Source organism: Zonotrichia leucophrys, chromosome 2 (assembly GCF_028769735.1).
Source record: "Zonotrichia leucophrys gambelii isolate GWCS_2022_RI chromosome 2, RI_Zleu_2.0, whole genome shotgun sequence".
Classification (NCBI taxonomy): Eukaryota; Metazoa; Chordata; class Aves; order Passeriformes; family Passerellidae; genus Zonotrichia; species Zonotrichia leucophrys.
The window spans coordinates 69,430,132-69,453,109 of NC_088171.1; the positions used below are offsets into that span (position 1 = coordinate 69,430,132).

The 22,978-nt window shown below is 34.8% G+C and overlaps 1 protein-coding gene across 2 annotated transcripts in view; it reads right to left on the reverse strand.

Annotated features, from left to right (window-relative positions):
- EXOC2 (exocyst complex component 2) overlaps positions 1 to 22,978 on the reverse strand; it is a 125,879-nt gene that overhangs the window by 58,295 nt on the left and 44,606 nt on the right. For both annotated transcript variants that reach the window (XM_064705376.1, XM_064705374.1), the window contains exons 7-11: positions 19,483 to 19,563; positions 15,465 to 15,610; positions 15,286 to 15,367; positions 14,682 to 14,784; positions 11,586 to 11,704 (exon numbers count right to left, since the gene is read on the reverse strand). In XM_064705376.1, coding sequence (XP_064561446.1) covers positions 11,586 to 11,704; positions 14,682 to 14,784; positions 15,286 to 15,367; positions 15,465 to 15,610; positions 19,483 to 19,563 — 531 coding nt within the window. The remainder of the gene's footprint in view (positions 1 to 11,585; positions 11,705 to 14,681; positions 14,785 to 15,285; positions 15,368 to 15,464; positions 15,611 to 19,482; positions 19,564 to 22,978) is intronic.

Here is a 22,978-nt window from a genome sequence, read left to right on the forward strand (position 1 = left end):
CCAAAAGTTAGGATAATTTTGCATATCGGTTGACATGAATGTGCATGCTGCATGTGGAATTCTAATTTAACAGTGATACAAATGTTATCTTCCAAAAACATTCTTTATTTAGACTCTCAGTTCATCTGTACCTATTCAATACTGAATGCTATTCAATACCACCACTACTGACTCCTGTAGCAAAGCCAAAACCACAAGTACGATGGGGAAAATGCCATTCTTTGAACTGTAGCTTTCTCTGTTTATAATTAATGCCCTACAACTAACAGGCAAATTAACAAGTTGATTGAAAGCCATGGATAAAAATGTATTTATGCCATTAATGACATTATCTATGCTTTTTTTCTGGTGTATGTCCTAAACACACTTTTCAACAGCAAAAGTTTCTTTTGTGTCTAGCTGAAGCAGTTAAAGACAGAATGTTCAACTATTACTTAGCTGTTTTGCCTCTATGAAGTTCAGGTAGAGAGAATCCATCCATCAGGAATCAGAGGAACTAATGGCATGTTTCCTTTGTAAATGTTCTTATTTATACATAACTACAAACCCACAAAATATTTTCCAGTGTATCAAACATTATTTTTTTACTTTGGGTGTCTGTCCACATGTACGTCCCTATTCACAAGCCTAAGTTAAGATCTCATCTGATGGAGGTAGATACTTGGAGTCTAATAAGCATTTTGAAAAACAGTCATATAAGAAAAATAAGAGGATTATGATAATTTTTTAATATACTGTTACACTGTCAATAACTTTTCAAAAGTCTAAATTGCTGCTTTATGCATTTCACCTTATAGAGACATTTCTGAAAGTAGTCATTAAAAACTACTTCAGCATTGCTCAACTGAGCTGTAACAAGTAAACTTAAAATCAATCAAAATTCCCAAAATTATAGAACATCCCAGGTTGTAAAGAACCTCAGAAGACCATTTAGTCCAACCTTTCATGGGAACGGGGGCCAGGGTGAGATTATCTAGCACTCTGTCCAGTCCACTGTTGAAAACCTCCAGTGATGGCAGCTTTATAATTTCACTGGGGAGCTTACTTCAGTGATTGATTGTTCTCAATGCAAAAAAATATTTTCTTATACTGAGATGAAACTGTCCCTGGTAATTAATCCTGAATTTTGTAGTGAGAATCTCAGCATCTGAGTTTATACTGTTGCTCTTTTCCATTGATACCTACATTCACTTAAAATAACAGAAGGTCACAGAGGACGACCACCAGCTGTAACACTGAAATACTCAGATTCAGGAGTAACACAAAGCAAAAACTATTCAAAGCACATTTATTTTAGTGTCAGAGCAGCATGGCAGAAAAGATACACCTAATCCTTTTAACAGCTGGGGCTTAAAGAGCAATCTAAAGTATTGTGAAACTTATCACAAACTTCCAATAGGTGACAGTATTGGGTTTTAGTTAATTTTGAAAGAAGTTCTTTCTCTCATAAGTCTTTAAAGGCTTTTAAAGAAATTTCCTATGGTCTTTCACAGCAGCATTATCATTACCAAAATAACTGTCAGTTCTTCCATTCATCATCTTACTGCTCATAGCATAAGACACATAAGTAAATAGATCCAATGTGCTACATCATTCACAATTGTGACTGACACACTGTATTTACTGACTCGTGGACTCAGCCTCCCTGCCTGCAGGCTGTGCTATGATTCTGTTCACTGCATAACTACGACACCGCTTATTAAACACAGCTCATCTTTACCAGCTTTAAAATGATGATGTTTTCAGCAACACAGAATCTGCTGCAGTGATTTAGGTGGTTATCCACTGTCACCACAGACAAGATCTACAGTATGTTCTACAGTATGTAGATCTTGTTCAAGAGTTTGAACAAAAATTTGTGGAAAGATTTTCCCTTTTGAAAGAATTAAAAATGCACAATAATGAAAAAGCAAAAAACCAAAGCTCTGCAGTAATCAGCATCCAGGGAAACTACCCAGCCATCTTACAGAATTAAGTAAACAAAACAAATTAATTCCCCTTCAGATTTAAAAAAATAAATATAAAAATTCATTATCTTACAGAAGTTCTACACTGAATGAAAAGAAAATTGTAGAAGACCCTGAAAAAATTTAAGTGTCTCACACAATTCCTGGGATTTCAGGAACATTTGAGTGAGATTGAACATATTTGCATTTTATTTGGAAAAAAAAGAAAGTACGTCAAGAAGGCTAAATCAAAATTGTCACAGGCATTGCTATTTAAAACATATTTTATTAAAAAATAAAAAAAACCCACTGGCAAGAGTGTAGCAGCATTATTTGCACAATAAATACAACAGAAAATTCCTCTAATCTCTCTGCATACAATTTAAGTTCTCAGATTTCAGACAGCATGTTAATATAAAGAATGCCTTGTAAACAGATGGTCTCTAAATATGACAGTGCCAATTAAACCTCAGAATTAAGAAAAACAGACACTCACTAAAACACCTTAATGTGAATTAGCTCAATTAAAACCACTTGCTTGAGGTAACTCTGTTGCTGCTGATGCACTAAGCCCATGCAGCCTGAATGGTTTATATATTCACCATGTAACAGAAAACATGTAAAGAATACTCTCTTGTTCCACCAGAAAAACCACATCATCAGTTTGCTGGCATACCAGGAAAAGAAAGTTTAACATGAACTAATTTCTTTATTGGTTGTCTAGCATTACAAGCAAGTATAACACAGCAGCAGGGAACTACAACAGCACATATACCCTCAGGACTAATAAACATCTGGACTACATTAGCAAAGCTGATCTTGCTCTCACCCTACCAGAAGATAGTGCATGAAGACTGCACACTAACACATAAATCTTGTAAAAAACAGTGAGAGCTAACTTACAAACAATTTTTCTTCTATCCCAAGTCGTTCCCTCTCTGGAGCCAGCAGCTTAAATTTAGCAGCGTAATGCAATACAATGAATTAATAGTAGTATGGACTGCAGACAATAATATTTATAAACCTAAATAAACTAACCAAATGCTAATTTACTGCCCACTCAGTATTTGATTTGTGTACTATTTTTACATTCCTAGATCCTGAATGTAGGACAGCAACAATGCAAAGTTTTGAGAAATTAACTTTTTACTGTGCTAACAGGTTTCAAGAAGTATAAACAACATGAAAAAATATTCTCAGTAGATCCTTACTTTTAAAAAATACACTGCATCTTTGCAGCTACAAAAGTACTTTTTTCCAAAATACAGCATCTACATGGAGCATTATCTGTGAGAGATTCTAGTGCCAAGTGTATATTTAACCAAGGAAAATAGGAAAAGAAAAAGTACTACATTATCTTCTTCTACCCAGCAGTAATGACGAAACAGAAGTATAATTAATGGCTTATTACATTTACAACTATATAATAATGTAAAGATCAAATATGAAGTTTTAAGGACTTAGTGATGCTTTAATTTTATTTTTTAAAGGATTTTTGTGGGTTCCAACTTTTTGTGCACTGATATTTTGAAGGTGTGCATTCAGAGGCTATGTGAAATAAAAATGTTTCAGTGGTTTTGTTCACTCCTCTTCTGTTCTAGTGCAGTAAGATCTCACCAAAATAAGAATCTAAAGAACACAGTAAAAGTACAGTTCTTTTTGATATTATTTCTCTAACTCTCTGTAAATCAAAAGCCACCTGCACTGAAGGTTTATCATACTATAGGTTCCTACAGTACCAAACAACCAGTACAGTACAAACTTCGACACCATTTTTTGGATTGTTACCTGCAAGCTCTTGGCAAGCAGTGTGTTACAATCTCCATTAAAAAGACAACTGAAAAGAAATTTGCCTAAAATAATTTTTTCAATGATATTCAAACCAGTCAATGATATAAAATTTTAAAAGCTGTTTTACCTTCATTCCTAAATTATTACCAAACTGAGTGTAAAAATTATTCTGCAATATCCATTGCTCCACAGCTGCCTGGGTTTTTTCCCCCCTCTGAGGTCTGGCAGGCAGAGGTTTCTTGAAGGAGTCACAGATCTCTCACCTCCCTCGAAAATGCAGCCTCAGCCACTCTGCAATTCTGTCAGCCCAGTGCATCAATTACATGACTTCCAGTAAAGATTTTTACAAAAGCTACTGGTGATCAGGGCATTAATATTGTGCCAGTACTTCCTTCAGGGACAAAGAAAATTGTTAACAAGTGACCAATCTTAGGTTAAGTAATTTTTAAGTGAGATTTTCCATGTTAAGTCAAATGTCAGTCATTACACAGACTTGTTCATATACAACATGTACATGTACATACAACACATACACGATGTATATGAGCAAGATTGATTAAAACAAAAAAAGACCCGACAAGATGTGCAAGCAGGTGAACACAGCCACTCTGTTTTCCTACCCATTATGTATCTTGCAGTGAATTTTCTCACAGGCTACAATAGCAAGGAAGGCTGATCTGCAGCCTCCTGGCTCTCTGAAGGGCGGCAGACTTCCTCACCAGCCTCAAACACCTTTGAACACTTTTTCCTGTGCACAGCGGGCCCTTGTCCTGTGCTACAGCCTGACCACCCACTGTTGCTTGTTGACCAAACACACAGTGCCTGGAGCCCGCACCGACACAAGCAGGATAAGATTCCTTTCAAGGACACCGCGGTGCGAATTTCCATTTGGCTAGGCTAGAAATTAGGTGAGCAGGAGAAATTACTAAAAAATTAACCTGCTCAGCAGATGAATAACATTATTATTATTATTATTATTATTATTATTATTATTATTCAGCAGATGAATAGAAATTTTATTCTTTTTCTTAAGGTCTTTTTCTTTCTCACTTGACATTTTATAGTGATCAAGAAGAAAATGGATTGTTTTTCGAGAAAAGATATGAGCATGGAAGATTAAAATTTATAGAAAAAATTGGTTTTGGAAGATATTTAGAAATGAATGCTTTTAAAAATCTTAAGGCTAGTCTTCATTACTGTAAATGTGTTTATAATGAAACTGTTTTTCAGTTTCATACAAAAAGGGTAACTGGGCCTATTCTAGTGGTGTTCTAAGTATTTCACAGCCTAAGGATATTCCTTATTGTCAGCCCTTCAGACCAAAAAATTAGGAAACAAGAGCCAAGCATTCAAGTTCAGCAGATAAATAAAGATTGCTTCATTTTACTAGCTCCAGCAAACATTAAGATCATCAGCACTTCTGGAAAAACTCATTTTTCCTCCTGAAAAAGTACTGAAGACTGGAGCAGACACAAAGGTAAAGTCTGACCACTGAAGAGTTTCATTCTATCTTCATTCATAATAATCTTTAAAATTTTGGTTTTAAGCTCCCTGTGTTGCTTCTTATTCCCAATAGTTACTCTCTTTATAGTACTTTAATATTATTTAAAGTACGATATAAAATAAGAATGCCCTCCGAACTTCTGAACATGCCGGATTCTACTAAAATGTCTACATTACAGGAAACTTACAAATACAGGTAGTAAAGGAGGAAAATGAGTCTGCTATCCATTTTTGTACTGATCAATTTTTATTCTCACTTTTTTTTTTTTTTAATTAATAACCCATTAAGGGTTTGCTTGACATCTGCTGTCAAAAGGGTATTTCTGCTATGGACAGGGGATGTGGTTTAGACATGAAATGGCTCCCAGCTGCAAGAATTCTTCTTCCAGATGTACAGTAAGCAAAGGCAATGGAAGAGAACCAGCTGCTAGGATAACAAATTGAAAAGGCCCTTTTGACACAAGCCTTGCCGGCCTGTCTGATCTAACAAAGATGGATCATTCATTGCAAGGTGAATATAATCTCAGTGTGGCACAGAAAAAAAGAGCAACATGGTCAAGGCATCCATTTTTCTCTTTCACACCAAGTACAGCTGCTGTTACTCTGGCACAGAAAAACTCTGCAGAATTTTTTTTACAATATTTGGAGAGCTGAGCATCATACTCAGTGCTGCAAAAATTACAGGTTTTTTCAGCAACAAGAACTAAAAAAAATTATAATAATTTAAAAAAAATCACAAAGACTGTACTATTAGAGACTGTAGTATCATACTTCTGTTTGGAGAGCTAGCCCTACATTGGGAACTTTAATGGGTTGTGTATTATATATTTTGCAAATCAAAGGGCAGCAGAAAGATCACACTACAACCATGTCAGTGTTTCCATTTACAGCTTTAGTTTCTAATCAGGTTAGCTATTAACAGGTAGCTTATTTTCAACAATATTACACAAAATCTCAAAGATTTGCATCACAGATGAGTGATTTAGGTCACTCGAATCACCATCAAAGGTATTGGCTAAAGTGCTTTTAATAAGAATTTGTAGGAGTCAGACTTGACAAAGTTTGCAACAACCTGTTAAGAAAGTAAAGATTTCCCAGACAGTTTAATGATAACTGGATGGCAGTTCATACCCATTTTAGTTCAAAGGATCATGAAACCTACTAAGCCACTATTAAAGTCTAAGCAAATAACCACTGGCCACACAGAAAATAGTCTTAACCTCCACAGATTCTATCCCTTATACTTCCATTAAGAATCCCATTGCTTAACTCCTTTTGGCTATCTGCCCAGTGCCTCAGGAAAATTTTAAACTAAACCTCATTTATTTACATTTATTTTCATGTCATCTTATGTCATTATGTTCTCTATGTTTCCTGCACTCCAACAAATCTGGGAAGCATAAACTGTAGTGAAAAACTACAATTATGATTTAATAATAAATTGCCAAGTATAGTTGCAATTTAAAAATACGTAAAATCTTAACTGAAGGAATTTAGTATCCAGGTACCAGATCTGAAAGTCCCTAGACGTCTACAAATCAGAAGATCATATGTCAAAAGCAGCAATTTGGGCTTTAGCCAATACAAGGCATAAAAAACCAGCACAAATCAGTTTACTATTCAAATGTTTCTTAGTAGAAATCTAATAAATACACTTTTGGGTAAGCATATGCTCTACCATGGTAACCTTTATATTAATGGCTTGAAAAAACACTCTTTTTCCATTTCTTTTCTGTCTCATGAATCTCCTTAACATATCTACATACTAAACAACAGCAGCAACCTGGCTTGACCTACTCAAAGTCCTCCCAGTGGACAGAACAGTGGGATATGACTAGATAGATAACACTAATTAATCTATGCTTTAGGAAAACTTCATAACTATAACAAAAGTTTCAAAAACAACAAAGGAGCACAACTGCCTATTCCAAGAGTAAGGCAGATAGCATTTTAAATTTTCTATTTAATGCAATAAGTCCATATATTTAGAAGCACTACTACATAAGCAGAGCCAGAGCTCTAGCCAATTACACATGGGTCCCACATCTACAGCTGCACCTTTAATGAAAGAATCTGACCATCAGAGAAGCAGGAGAATGCCTTAATACAAAGACAGGAGCAAGGGAGCTTAATGATTCTGGCATCCCCTGTACTGCCTCACTATGCCTTTGGCAACACTGTTTGGTCTCTTTGTCCTGGCTACTTATACTTCCGCAAAGGAGGAATTGTGATCTGCCCTCTTATCTGCACTTCTACTCACTCCTTAAAACATGTGGGCTTGGAATCAAGCAGTTTCTCACAATACAAATATCCCATGCCTGCATTTTTTTTGCCTCATAAATGAGGAAAGTCTGCTATAGCAAGAAACAGATAGGCTAAAGGCAATGATGCTTGAGTAACAACAGTCATATTTTAGCACATAATGAAACATTAATCTACATAACACAAGATTAATCAGCAAACCAACAGGGTTGTTTAGACTGAGGGGAAACACTGCATCCATGCACATACAGAGTTATTCCTCAAGGGAAATAATACACTCCAAAATGCTGCTGTGTAGTACTTCATACACAGGACTTGAGAGAATTCCCCATCCTACCTGTACCCATTGAAATAAATGCAACTAATTAACTAATGATCAAATTGTAGTAGATGATCAATGCCTATTAAAATCAAAGAAATGATTCAATTAAACAATTTGCTGTTGGCAGTTGTCAGCTATTTAAATCACAATGCCAATTATTTGACAAAGCTTAGCACAGCTGGATATGCTCTCAGTTTTTGGAAATAATATTAACACAAGTTGGATTAACTGGAAACAGACAGTATTGGAAACACACAAGATTTGTGTGACCCCTGAAATAAAATATGAGAAAGAACTCCAGGATCATTACAGTCATGTAAACTTGCCACGGTTTCTTCTTTCAGGTTGCGTCAGAAACTGCACCATGATATGATATTAAATGATACTTTGCACATCTAGGACATAATTCCAATTGCTGAGTATTTCTTACAAAATGGGGTTCATCTCTAGTAATATACAAGCTCAGAGGTATTTTTTTAAAAAAATCTGTGATAGTAGTGAAGGATGCACACTTAGATCAAAAACACATACTTCATTATCAACCTAAAACAAACATGTATTTAAATATATCTTTAATACACAAAGTTCTGATAGCACATTGCAATACCTTGGCATCTAAATTAGCTCACTCCTGTCCTTCAATTTGGAGACCCTTGGAAGTTATTAACAAGAACACAATCATCAGGTGAGGACCCTAGAGAGGATGTAGAAAACTAGACTGACTTCTTGTCAGTACTGGGGATTTTTCCCGACTGCCATTATTATTGTTCTGGATAAAGCAAAATCTCTTACAGACAAGAGGAGAAGATGCTATTTCTATATAAGAAAATGAAAGTATTTCAGATGTAATGACTAATGGGTCAGCCTTCCTGTTGTGTGGAGACAACTGGAACAATTTTGCCCCATATAATACAGTGTTGACTTGTACTAGTGACTAAATTTGGAGTAAGTTCTTGAATTTACTTAGGATTGTGTTTTAGCTTGTTTAACAAATAACTGCAGTGTAAGCCTTCCCTTCCTGAATACATCACGGCCAGTAAGTAAAATCTTTTAGAATATTTGCAGTTTGACAATCATCTGCAAAAATCCTGTCCAGAATGTATAATGGTTTAAAAAACCCCAGCCATACCCAGGTAAGAAAAGCAGACACTGTCTAATTCAAAATCTATTTAAAGTAGAAAAAAGTCATGTGTAATGACTCAGAGCACAGTTCTCCTTTCAAAACTAATAAAATAGTAGCAAAATACTTTGGCAAAAGCTCAGCTGAAAGGTGAAAAATTTCACAGAAATGTAAAAATAGATACAATCTGCTACTGAGGTTTAAGTTTACTATGCCGAAAAGTTTTGACTCAATCAGATTCAGTTGGCAAAAGAACGAAGGTAAGAATAGCCAGAAATAGCTGGTATGCCCAAGGTAGAACTGTAATTGCTGTCTGCTTGTTTCAGCATTCATAATATGAAAACTACCATTTGCCAGAAACAATGGAAACCTATTCTTTTCGTAAGAATACCAGTCTTATGATCCATCTCTTCCCCCAAATGCTCGATAAACAAAAAACTAAATATTTTTTGAAGCATGTGTTAAGTGGAAGACTTATATGCTTGAAAATTTATTATAATTTTATCTTAAAAAGGGACGAGGAATTTATGAATGTATAAATAACATTTCTAACTTGTTTGAGCTGATTAGATCCCACAGTCTTGCATAACCAAATTGAGCAAATCTCCACACCTTCCCTGTTTGAAAAGCATACACCTATTAAAGTAGACTAAAATGCATGCCGTGCCTCTGATCACAACCAGCATTGTTCTACTTGGCAGTTAAAACCAATTCTGCTGAATTCTCTTTTTTCTGTCTCCTACCTGGTGCATGCCAAAATTAAACATCTGTGGAAAGTTAAAATCATGCTCAGCGACTTTCCTTTGTCCTACTAGATACTAAGTGAGAAATTCAATCAGCTAGGATTGATTCTTGAGTATTTTAAAATCTGTACAAAAAACTATTACCAGTGAAACACCACATAGAAGGCTGGAAAAAAAGTGGTTGGCATTCAATGAGCTGTTAGCATTTATTTTATACATGCACAAAATATTAACTATTGATACTTGCACTTGCTGGGCATTCAAGTAATTTAACTTCCCTCTTCTGTGAGTCAAACAGAGCTGTATCATAATGGCCCCTCTGACATGATGGCTGAGGAAAGCAGTTTTGTCGCAAGAAAAATACCAAATATGTTGAGATTTTTCAAAACGAATATAGGAATGTTGAAACTTTTTCCACTCATTCACTGGAGCCTGCATATCAGAATTAGAGAGACTACTAAAACAAAAGTATCAAGCACTAAGTATCATCATGTGTCTATTTGTCTTGCTAAAAAGTGGAAAATGGTCATACAAAATTTTTTAAGTGAAAGAAGAAAGAAGCTTCAAATTATTAACCATGGCTGTTTTCACAAGTGAGTTTTGCTCCTGATAATGTTGTGAGGCTGGTGGCAGTGCCTCATGAGGGCTTTTGACAAGGAAAGAAGATGGGGTTTGGAAACATTGTAAATGTTGATCAAGATGCCTGGAAAACAGTGTGGCATTCCAGCTGCTTCCACAGCACTTCACTGTGTAGCAGAACAACGATGGTCTGTGCACACTTTTAAGCTAAAACTTACTGACATTGCTGTCACAAGTGATGCATCCTGTGAACTCCTTATCTCATGTCACAACGTGTGCAACAGAGAGCTGCAGAACAACACTGTTCTGCTCTGCAGAAAATTTACAGCACATTTCTACAGCAGTTCCAACTCAGTAAAACTGTTGTGGTTTCTCAGGAAAAAAAAAAACCACCTTATTTGGCTTGGGATCCGCATACACTAACACTAAACATGGGAGTTACCTGTAAGCCAAGGGATGCCAGATTCCAATATGCCTATTCATTTCAGAACTGGCAGCAAACTCTGTAAGACTTCTTAAGAAACAAGGTACTGCTTCTAGTTCCTAATTTGAAAATCCAGTTTTCAGATTTTACTACTAGAAATGTCAGGCCAGCAGCCTTCCACCTGCTGGAAGGCTTTTTATACATAGGCCAGTGTGATAGATCTTGTTAATTTGTAGCTAAATTGCAGCAACACCTGCAAGCAATACCTAAACATTTCTTTGAGGAGCAATGTTGTCGAAGACAGAATATAACTATGTATTCATATCAGTCTAAATAATAACTTTGCCTAAATATCCCTTTTGTCCAGCTCCCAGGTCTGTGCAGATTCAGTGCAATCTGAATTTTGAAACTGCACACAAAGAAGAAGAGGACTCCATAATATCATTCACTACATGTTAAGGAATTAAGCATTATTCCACTGTGTCCCAATATCCCAGGTATCCATATATTAACAGAATATCTTGTGACAAAGTAATCTAACCGGCAGATTCACAGAACAATCCAAACTTGATATGACCTCAAAGAAATGCTTCAAGAGAACAGTAAACCATGGAGAAATGATTGAAATCTAAAGCATTTGCCATGTAAAGAGCTTAAAACTTATAAATTAAGCAAAAAGAAAACTCCAACTGCTGTTTTGTGTTTATAACAGAATAAAGAAAAAAAATTAAGTCAGTATTCAGCTTTGTAAAAAGCTATCTAAATTGATGGGGAAAACCTAAAATATCCTCTGAACACTACAATCAAATAAAAGGCAATGACAAATTCCTAAATGTCAATGTGTATATATATACATATATCTATATATAAAGATAAAATAAAAATGTATCCTTGCCTTTTTGTTCTTTAACATAGCTCTCCTTACAGTTGTGCATGAGCTGCAGAATCCACTGATGTTGAGCACCAATGCACTGCCAAGCTGGGTCCCCAGGTGCATGAAGATCAGAAAGATATCTGTAAAATCCAATCCAAAAATCACAGTTCTGACTTGACACACTGAAGGCCTCATTAAAACAGACTAAGCATGTACTAAGAAATACTTTTACTTTTTTTACATAATTTTAAAAATTCAAGAATATGTATTAAGATATGCTCATATCCACTGCAAACAGAAGTTTTGCATTTGCCCTTCTTCAATTAGTAAGGAAAAATTCCACCAAAAATTTATAGAAAACAAACTCTTTAATATCATATTAATATGCATTTCCAGTTATGTCTCTTGTAAAGTATGCAGGAAACCAAACTCTTTATCTGCAAGGTTGCAGCTTAGTGGTCCAGATTTAAGGGCAACTAGTGATGGCATCTCAAGTACATAAAATATAGTATTTTTCTTCCAATTGATATTATATGATTGTATCATCATGTAATTTTAACAAGTAATTACAGAAGGAATTAATTTCTGGCAGCTCATTAATTTAAGCACATGCATGCACAAACATATGTAAATCAAGCTCCTGGGCTCTTTGTTTATTTTGGGCTGGTGGTTTTTAGTCCATGCACAGTCTGAAAAAAAAGAAGTGAGGGAGATAACAAAAAGGATTGTGGCTTCTAAATTGCAGAAGCAAAATACTGTCTGTCTTTAGGGAGAGAGGAGCATTAGAAGCCAGCTGTTGTGATTTTGAAGAGAACACAAAAAGAATGTGTCTCATGTATGGCATTCAAGACTATCTGACAACAGGACTTCTAAAAGAGTATTTTCAAAAAGTGCTGGCTGCTCTACTGTTTGAGGCACTCTTATATTTTGCATGAATGAGACTCGGGACAGATTAAAAAAAGTCAAGATGCTTAAGGTGAACTATACTAATAAATTATCTTAAGCAGCGCAGGGAATGTTCACTCCCTCGCAAAAGCTGTTTTACTACAATAATACCTAATGCTAATTAGGACTGTGTTGAATTCTGTCTTCTTTGACGAAAGTCTGCAGCACTTGAAGAAAAAATAAACTGTCAAAGTAGGACTGGTTGGATGGATGAGGAAATTATACAACTAACCATTTTGACAGGGTGACATTTATAAATTATGAGCTCAAGTCCTTTTCAGTGTTATGGGGGCCTTTAGTCTTAGGCACAAAACTAAAAAAGGTATTACCACTGGTCTTGAAATGCGTACATCTACTTGGACGCTAAGTGCTATGGTAAACTATTTCTGAACAGTATAAAATAATTACCAGTGTGAATACTCTAATACAATGAGAGGAAAATATGAATTGAAGCCTATTTATAAACATTAAACATCTGAAAGAGAAAACCACAGTAGGTCGTTTTTTAGGTCTTGGTCAGCCTTCAACTTCAGAGACATACAAAACAAGTGTATCAAGGAAGAAAAAACCCTCATAAAAAGGGCAGGATTTATGCAAACTATTTTACAATTTGGATTTTGTTAGTTTCATTTTTGCTGAAGTCCCCTGAAGAAAATCTACTTCATACCTTGCATTCAGAAAATTTACACTTATATACCCATGTATACTTAGAATAGTGAAACCAATTTAACAATTTTGTCAGCTGGGATTCTCTTGATTCATTAGAACTGAATCATTCCACATTCATGCACTCCCTGCTCTGCCTTATTATACTTCTACATGCGGAATACATTTTCTTACATTAACAAATGCTTTTACATCGGCTGGGGTATTTTTAAAGATTCAATAGTTCAAGGTAAGTGGCTAGAAATGAAAACACCTTAAAAATAACAACCAAAACAACCAACCCCAAAAACTCAAGCAAGAATCAATAAAACACAACCAATCAAAAAAACCCCAAAAGAAACCTCAAACGGAAAAGCAGAATCAAGCACATGTACAACTATAAGTGTTTCAAAGAACCCTTAGAAAAGGTCCTAACACCTGGCTTAGGTTAAACAGCTGCTCTTTAAAGTTTTCAAGCGTCACAGAGAAAAGGAATGGCCAGTGCCACCTTCACAGACATAAAACGCTGAACTATTGATCTTAAAAACCAATTCCAATGAACAGGCAATTTTTACAGAGCATCCAGAAGAATGAGAAGCACTCTGCATAAATTCACACAGGTCACTGTGGTCATAAACTCACGTGATGCAAAGGGACCTAAGACACCAACACCACACTTGGGCCTGTACACACACAGAACACTCAAGACCTTGTGTAGGTGTCTGAATTTTACAAATGCTTCCTGCACAGCACATTTGGTCTGGTTTTTTTTTACGATAACTGATAAAAACACTGAGATTGTCAAGACACACCAGGATGCCCTGGCAGCATCCAAATCTCAAAAGCTTTCTAAATAAAGCCATCAAATATTCCGGAGCACTCTAAAGTTTGGCACCAACAACTGAAAAGTTGAATCATCAGCTCATCTCAGCAGCCCTACAACAGACATCAGATTTGTGAAAAATAGATCATCTGTAAATGTTAATGAAAACTGGGAAACTGGTTCATGTTCATGAAATACAAAGGAACTTCATTGTTAAGGCTGAGCAATAAAAGAGCCAATATCACTTTCAAACAACAGAACAGTCTGCATTAAAGCCTCCCTGTCATCTCTCTCAGGATGATTCCATTTCAAGGTCAAGTCAAACTGAAGCATAAGACAAGTTAATAAGGAATCTATTTTGAGGTATGCAGACTAGGACTGGTCATTTCAAACACAGCTTGCAATATGTGAGTTTAGAGAATGCAACAAAATCTCAACATGCCTTCTAAATTTAAAAAATCAAATTCAAATCTCAATTATGCTGCACTAAATTGTTCTCATTCAAGAACTGGTTTTCAGTCCTTCAATAAACAATCCAGTACCATTCTATTGCCATTATTTATATAATCATGAAGTCTCAAAATACTCACATCTTTAAAATCAGTATTTAAACCACACTAAAACTAGTCACTATCCTATTTAGGAAACATTTAAATACACATTAAACACCATATGTCTGATGAAGCCACTAGGCAAACGATTACCTTATATAACGTTTCTGATCATGCAATGTTGACGGAGTTTCAAGCAGCTTATCCAACAAAAGTTCTCGTAAAGCTTCAATTCTGGTTTCAACTTCAGCATAATCTAGGAATAGGGAGCAGGAATAAATCCAATGTGTCCTTAAGCAGTGTCATGAACTGAAAATTACATTAGTTTCCTAGGGTATCTGACATTTCTGGAGCTAATGTGGAAATCAATATAAATCATTTTATAACAAGCCACATCTGAACATATTATAACGACAGTTTTACAAAACCAGAGAATTAGACTTTCAAGTCTTTTCAACAATATGTGAGAAAGATACTCAAAGTCACATTTTAATTGCTGTAATCTTTTTTTATGTCCAGTAATATCAAGCCTAAATAAATAAATAAAATTGGCCATGATTCCACATTTTGTAGGATATACCTCACCCAGAAAACTTGCCAGATATGTTGCTTAGAGTAATTGGCTCCTATAAATCCATAATTTGTATGGATGAAAATCTGTATCAAAACCACAAAAAGCTCTTTGGTCTCCTATGTGCTTTTTAGCCTTAAAGCTAAAAAACCCCAAAACCATTAAATAACAGACTCTGCATCTTACATTTTTTGAACACTTGAACCTCTGTCTTTCCGAAGAGGGACTTGGCTTTTTCGTAGTCATTAATAACCACATCATAATCGCCCTTAAAAACAAAACCAAGCATTAACATTTGTTAAGAAAAAGACCAATGTCAAAAGGCTACTTTCAGCAAACAGAAAATTATTTTTAAAGTATTATACCTTCTGGATATTTCTTTCAATGTTTAAGGGAAGATTGAAAAGAAATTTAAAGCGTTGAAGAACATTAAGCGCGTTTCTCGTTGAATCAGCTTTGTCCTTGCGACCCAGCACTTCTTGAAATAAGGTATCTGCTGTGTTACTGGCTCCTATTTCAAAAAAAGGTGACAGTAAGAAAAAGTAGAGTAAGTAATCAGTTGAAATCACAAACAGGTTTTCTTCATTTTAATGCGTTATTCAAGGTGTTTTTAGAGCAAATGAGTAATTACTGCTGATTTCCATACTTTTTTGTTTAACTGTGTTAACATTTTACAACTGCTGAAATTCTATTTCAAAGTGAACCACTTAGCATTTTAATGTGGTAAGACCCCTGTGCGATTAAAAACAATCACTCTTTCCTATTTGAAATGCTTAGCTTTGCTGCAGATATTTTATAGTTTGCTTTGGCTCCAGATGTACATTTTACAACCAAATTATGCATCTCAGGATATAGAAAAAGTCATAGAAAGCTTTACATTTAAAATAAGTATAATTGCATTTTGGTAATTAATGTCAGAGCTTCTAAAGTTATCACTGGGTTTTGCAAAAAAGTTTTTAATGTTTTAAAGTCAAGTCTTAAAAATTATTAACAATATTTGAGCCACTTAAAAGTACCGATGGTCAAGACAAAGACAACGTCATGACTAAAAATGTCTAACTAGCTGGGCACTGTAACAGAATGAATACAAATTGTCTTCACATTGCATTTAAACTCTCATCACACACAGGATGAAGCCTTAATCAACAATTTCATGTATTTAAGTCTATACTATCTACAAATACTCTTCAATAAATACATTAAAGATCGCCCTAAAACCTTTGCTGTCCTACACTAAAAAGCCTTCTATTTTCCAATAAAAATTGTTTCATAACACAGAATAATAAAATTTCATTTATAGTAGAGAAGAATTACACTACATATGAATATTAGCATTTTTCAACTTATGACTTACTTTTAATTAACCAAAACAAAACAGAAAAGGGGGAACCGCTTTAGCCTTTTTGATCATTGCATGTAGAAGTTTCTACATTATCTGGTCTAGTGACTATACTTTAAGCAAAGATGAAAAAAATTACATCAGTCTCACTGGGTGGCTTGCATGCCATTTTCTCTAGTCAACACTGTGGGTGGCCTGCTCATGTTAAAAGTAGTCTTTGTAAAATAATTGTTATATCTAAATAATGTTTAAACTTTGTTGAAATTTTGAAGCCTTGATGTAAAAAAAGTTTTGTCAGGACATCTATTTCCACCACATACTATTCAGGATAGAACACTTTAATCCATTAAGGAGAAATGCACAATGAAAACAGTTAGCTGCACATTTAAATACAGATCACTGTTAAAGTATGATTTTTCTCAAGGTTATAAGAAATGATTGTTTTGTAAATCTTTCTAGTAAATAACATTTTGTTTCTTTGAATTCATATGTTTCTTGTGCATTCTTTTAACACTCCAGAAGCAATGTGCTTTACCTGGGAATTAAAGTTATATTCACAAAGTTTTTTTGTTTTATTTTTTTTTTAATTTAATGCAAACCTTTTTTGAAAGGTAATTGACAACTGCAGGAAGACCACAGTGAATTCTATTTTCAACTCTTTATGAAATCCTCAATTCAGGTAAATGATTCTATTTTTTTTAGGGTATTTTTGGTTAATAGAATATGATTCTATTTTTTTTCTGTTTTATAAGAAATTGAAATATATCAAATTACTTAATAATGTATTCATAAAATTCAATACTTCATGCAAAACAGGTCTATCTTGGAATTAAAATATTGTAACATTTCTTCCCTCCGCATCCCTCCAAATTCTTTCTACAATAACAATCTTTATCTCTTGATTACTGATGAACCATCCATGGATAAAGTTTCAGTTCTTATATGGACTAATTATGTTTTCAAAATGTATGATTCATGTATAGTGCATGAATTTTTTTACTTCAAAATAAATCTCTAGTTATTTAACAGTTGTCTGTCTTAGAGCCTGACAAAAACCCTACATAAAGGAACTTGATTTACTTCCTTTAATATACATTCTTCATTAAATTAATTATAAGGCACTGTATGTTTTTAATAAAATAAATTTAACATCTTGTTACATCTATACTTATTGTATACTTGTTACATATATACTTATTATAACATCTGTAATTCCAGCTAAAACACCAAACTGTTCTTTCACTATAGCAAGCCACTTTAATTCACGAATTTGGAACTCTCTTAACATGCATTCAGATGCTGTGGAAAACATGCTAATTTTTAAGGGTTTGTAACCAAGCTCACACAACAGAGCTTGTCTCTCAAAACATGCACCTACAGTCCATAAAATGCACAATTCAACTAAAGAATTAAAGTCATCTTTGAAAGCAGTCCCTGCTACTCATGGATTATGGAAGCTTTTCAATGGTCAGGCAAGAAACAAAGCTTTGATCCTAAACTACTTTGCATAATATTATTTACTCTTTTTAAATCCTTGTATTCCTACTTCCCTGCCTCCCACCCATCATGACTTGCAAAGTATCATGAGGAAAAGCAGCCAATTCTTTTCATAGCAGAGCCAAACTTCAAACCACTCTGAAGTGTCTGGCACAAGTTCCTCTACCGTTCCAGCTTGAAAAAGACAGTTTGCATTGTCTACATGGAGAGTTCAGCCACCATTTATCAAATGAAACAGTAATTATATATTATAGGTAAATTTGTCTTATATAAGTGTCTATAGGAAAATAACACAGACCTAAGTTTTTGCTTTTTTATTTAAAATCTCTTACATGATTTAATACAAGGGAAAGTGCTCTCCAAGGAATCTGTGCTTGGAGCATGACACGGCTTAAATACAGAGCACTGAGGATTGCACTGGAAAATTTCAACAAATGCTTCTTTTCTCCTACCTAGATGTACCAATATTCTGCACACAGACACACGCTACAGTCGTTATATAGAGGTGTGAAGCTTTATGTGGTGTTTTTTGGTGATTTTAAAATTTTTTGGCAGTTTGGTTTTTTTCATTTCAGCCATCAAAATGAGGGAATAACAATGTTCAAAGTACATCTTTATTGTGAGCATCAAGGAATCCTGACTAAAAAGGACTTGAGCTGTTCACAAAACCCCCTGCTTTCTTTGTGCTCCCCACACAAACACACATACAGTCACTGCTTTCTTCATACAAGAAAAGAAAAACAGTGAACTTCCATGTCACTTTCTTGATTTCATAAAACACAGTCAGACTTTCCAACACTGAGTCAGCTATCTGCATGTCATTCCTGCTTATTGATACAGCACTAAGGGAAACATCCCTTCCTCTGTGAAAAAAATCACAATGAAACAAAGTAAAATTATCTTGGCAGAAGTCCCAGAATTAAAAAAAAAAGAAAAAAAAGGAACTTTTTTGATCTGATGAAACACATACCAAACTGCAGCAAATTCAAGCCATCTCTCTCAATGCAACCTTACAGCTAATACAGATAAAGAGAAAAGAAAATACTGACAGCTTTTCACGGTTTCTAGAAAAAATGCTCATGCCAAATAGTCTAAATGCCAGCACATTAAGTGAAAAATATCCTGTCAATAGACCTTGTTACTGCAAATATCTTATAACTGGTTTTTTTTCTGCCTTTACTTGAACATCTCACAATCCTGGTATTTAGCTCAGCCCACCCTTCTACACTTCTGTCTATCCATGTAGTTCCTTCGTTTTCCTCATCCACTGAAATTGTGAGCCAATCAAAATGAATCTAAAGTAAACACTTTAGAAAATCTTTATTTTGATATTTATTTGCTTTGTTATCACCAAGACTGCCCAAAGTCATGGCAACCGCTGCTACTTATTTCAAAAGATGCATTATCACACCTTGGAATCACTATCACCAAACAGGGAAGGGACGAGAGACTGTTTTCTACTTTCTACAATATTCCTAGGAAAATATTAAAGCCTGTTAGAAAGTCCAAAGTCCATAAATAGTTGCTGCTGGAAGGACAAAACTTACTGTTCAGGACATTCTCCAGTTTTTGCGTCATGGATCCTTCTACTTTTTCCGTTCCATCCGCTTCCAGTTTTTGATGGATTGCTAGAATAAAGAGTCTAGTTAAAATGCAGAACATTTTAATAGGTGGGAACACATTACATCAAAGTGACACTTTTAAACATTTTTAAAATTAAAAATAAAGTGTTATTTTTCTCTTTAGACACAAAAAAATACAAACATGCTTCATGGCAGCAGAGCCTAGTGGAAGACAGGGCTTAGAGCCAGACACTGCAGAATTTTAACCATTACTTTGACACAACTTCCTGTATCTTCTTGAGCAAGACAGTAATGCTTAAGGGAAAAAACCCACAAACATATGGACAGAATAATCTGTTAGTTATTATAATCTAAATTAGCCATCTTGTACAGATATTAATTAAAATTTGCATTGTGAAAAGTACCATTTAAACACATACTACTTCTGCTTTGTAAGCCACAGATGTCACAAAAAAGAAATTACCAATAATTTAAGGGTAGAAAGAGAATCACTGGGAACCTTGATGATCCCTTCATCTATAAAAAGGCACTCTTAAAATACAATTTAAGAGTTTCTTGAAGCATTAACCATTATCACAGTGTTTCTGTGTAATTTTGCTCAAAACAACAGGAAAACAGAGGAGATGTTTAATTTTTTTTCATTATGCCTTTTTTTTTTTAAGATGCTATTTTCTCCTATCCTAAAATGCTAAAATCCTGAACTCTTATTTCTGTGTGGTATTACTAATGGAAGAGGAAATGCACAGTGCCAGCGCTAATTTATTATTTTACTGTAATTTACTCTAATATCTTTCACAGGGAGGGGGAGACTAACTAGCATAGTCTAATGACACTATCTTATTCTGAAAATATGAACAATGTATGTAGTGTAGGTAGTCCTTTTTTCTACTTCCCCTCTATCACACAGCCCTCCTTCCCTCTTCTACTGTTCAGCATAATCAGCACAAACCAGTATTCTTCTCTTTTAAAGTATTATTCCTGTACATATGCAGCACATATAAAATAAGACTTCCCTTTCAATTTTTTAATCTGATAACGTATAAAATGTGCTCTATCAAATAGCCATCAGCTCCTATTGCTTCAGATATATTTGAGGCTTAAAAAAACCTCCTACTGCTTTCTGCTGGTTCTCAGTAGAATGGAGTGAAGCTAAACTACCCTTGAAAACAATGATACTCAGTGCTTTGAAATAAGCAAGTAATGATATATTTTAGTTCAAAACACAGATACAGTTCTGAAAGCAGCCTCTCAATTGTTCCAGTTTATCTTGCTCCAGTTTGTATGGCAGAGTAACTTAAGCTTCCCAGCTGGATTCTTTTAAGGTGAAAAAACATTAGAAGAAGCACTCCAAGACTACATCTGATGTGCTCAAAGAGATACCTGGAATTCAATCTACTGGGTGAAGTTTGAACTCGTCTGAAATATTGCCATAAACTGCACATACCGTGCATACAGAGATGCCATTGCCAACTGGTTTCCTCTCCAGTGCCATCCCTATTTGCTCATGCCATGTAGATGCAAGCTAACAAGTCAACATGGACAGGAACCCTGGGGCATCAGTCCTACTGTAAGGAGTGAGCGAGGGTGGCTATTCTGAAAGAGAATGGCCCTTAGAAAGAGTCTCCAGCCTCTTTCAAAGGAGGAATTTTCACTGGGGGGAGGTAGAGGAGACAGGGGAGTAAAACCAGTGCATAATTAGAAAAAAAAAAAAAAAAGAAAAGAGAAAAAAGAAGGAAAATTTCATTATTCTCAAACACCCAAATTTGACCCTTCAATCCCTTGATCATACACAAAGAATTACAGGAAGTCTTGCTCTCATGGAAATATAAAAGCAACTCCATTTTCATTCTTAAAGTCATCAGAGGGGGAAAAAATCTAATTAGGACACCATATTTATTAAGATAATCAATGTTGAAATGAAACTGACAGATTTTTGGGACTGATCTATCTATCTATCTTAGAAGATGGTGTGTTGTTAGCCGCACATATTTTGTGTACAATGGGGACAGCACTTACCAACAAGAATACTTCTACAATTTTTTAACAAAAGCATTAGTGGCTCTACTGACATGATTCCAATTCTACATATCATTTTCAGACAGAGGCAGTCAATTATTGTAGTGCAATTACTTTACATACTGAAAAGCAAGTTCAGCAGAACGGCAACCACAACATAAACAGGCATTTTAAAGCCAAATGTTGCAAGTACTATTGGAATCACATCAAACTGTAATGATTTTAATTTACATAGTTTGAAGTCATTCTATGAAACATACTTTTGAAAGATACTTTAAAAATAGACATGGATAAAAATCTAAGTTACACACTGCCTCAGAGGTTTTTAAAATTTGGCATTTTGGAACCATTAATTACATACCACTAATTGTTGACCAACGCAGTATCATGTAGCTTCTGAAGGGGGCACACCTAAGCATTTCCAAAAATGAACTGTAATATCCAAACCTCTATCAAAGCATACATACTGGCAACAAAAGGTAACACATGATGAGGACTTTTTCCTCATACATAAGTTTTGGAAGAGCACTACCTACCATGTTAGAACCTTCAAAAAGCCTTAACATGTAGGTTCTTATTACGAAGGCAGCTTATTTAGAAATTATGATGATATTAAAATACATGATCTTTAACCAGTTGCTGAATGCAATTCTCTTTCTCATCTTATTCAGAAAAGAACATACAATAGCAATTTACCATTCCCTCGCCTTCCTTTTAGAAGGCAGAAAATAATTTCTTTTCACATTGGTAGCTATTGTGCACAGCAACCTGGAAAACAGTATTCATGAATCTTAGTTTGAAAATTTTGATGTTTTAAACCCAGGAAGAATGGTCCTATTAAATCAATTCAAAATGCACTTTCAGACAGAGAAAAGTATGTCAGTCGGGAAAAAAAAATAAAATAAACCAAGGTGTTGAGTTTCAGAAATGTGGAAAGCACTGCAGAGTACAGATAAAGGCATATTAAGCATATGTAACTAGGAGTGTAAAAAAAAAGGCATTTTTGAGCCATTGTCTGAAATAAGGTATTTTAGGACATTCTGTAAAGTCTAAACCTACTTAAATTACTCTGTGTTCACACAATAAATTTGTTACATTTCGTTCTACATGTTTAAGCTACTTTGTTTACTGCAATTATTTTTACACATGATATTCCGATTTAGCAATAGAGAGAGAACATTCATTGTGTTCCAAGGCTGAGTTACAAAAGAAAAAAAAGTCTTAAGTTTCCACAGTGAAAAAGTCTTTCTAATAAAGTCTGAGCTTACTCCATCTGCATCAAATGATTTTGAAAATGCATGTTCCTTCCACGGAGACCAGACAAAAAGTCGTTGATTTAGAAGTTTAGACAAGCAAAACTATATGCAGTCAAGAAAAGTATCTGTAGACCTCATCTTTGAAAGGGATCTAGAGATAGTCAAGTTATTTTTTTCTCTGAAAGCAC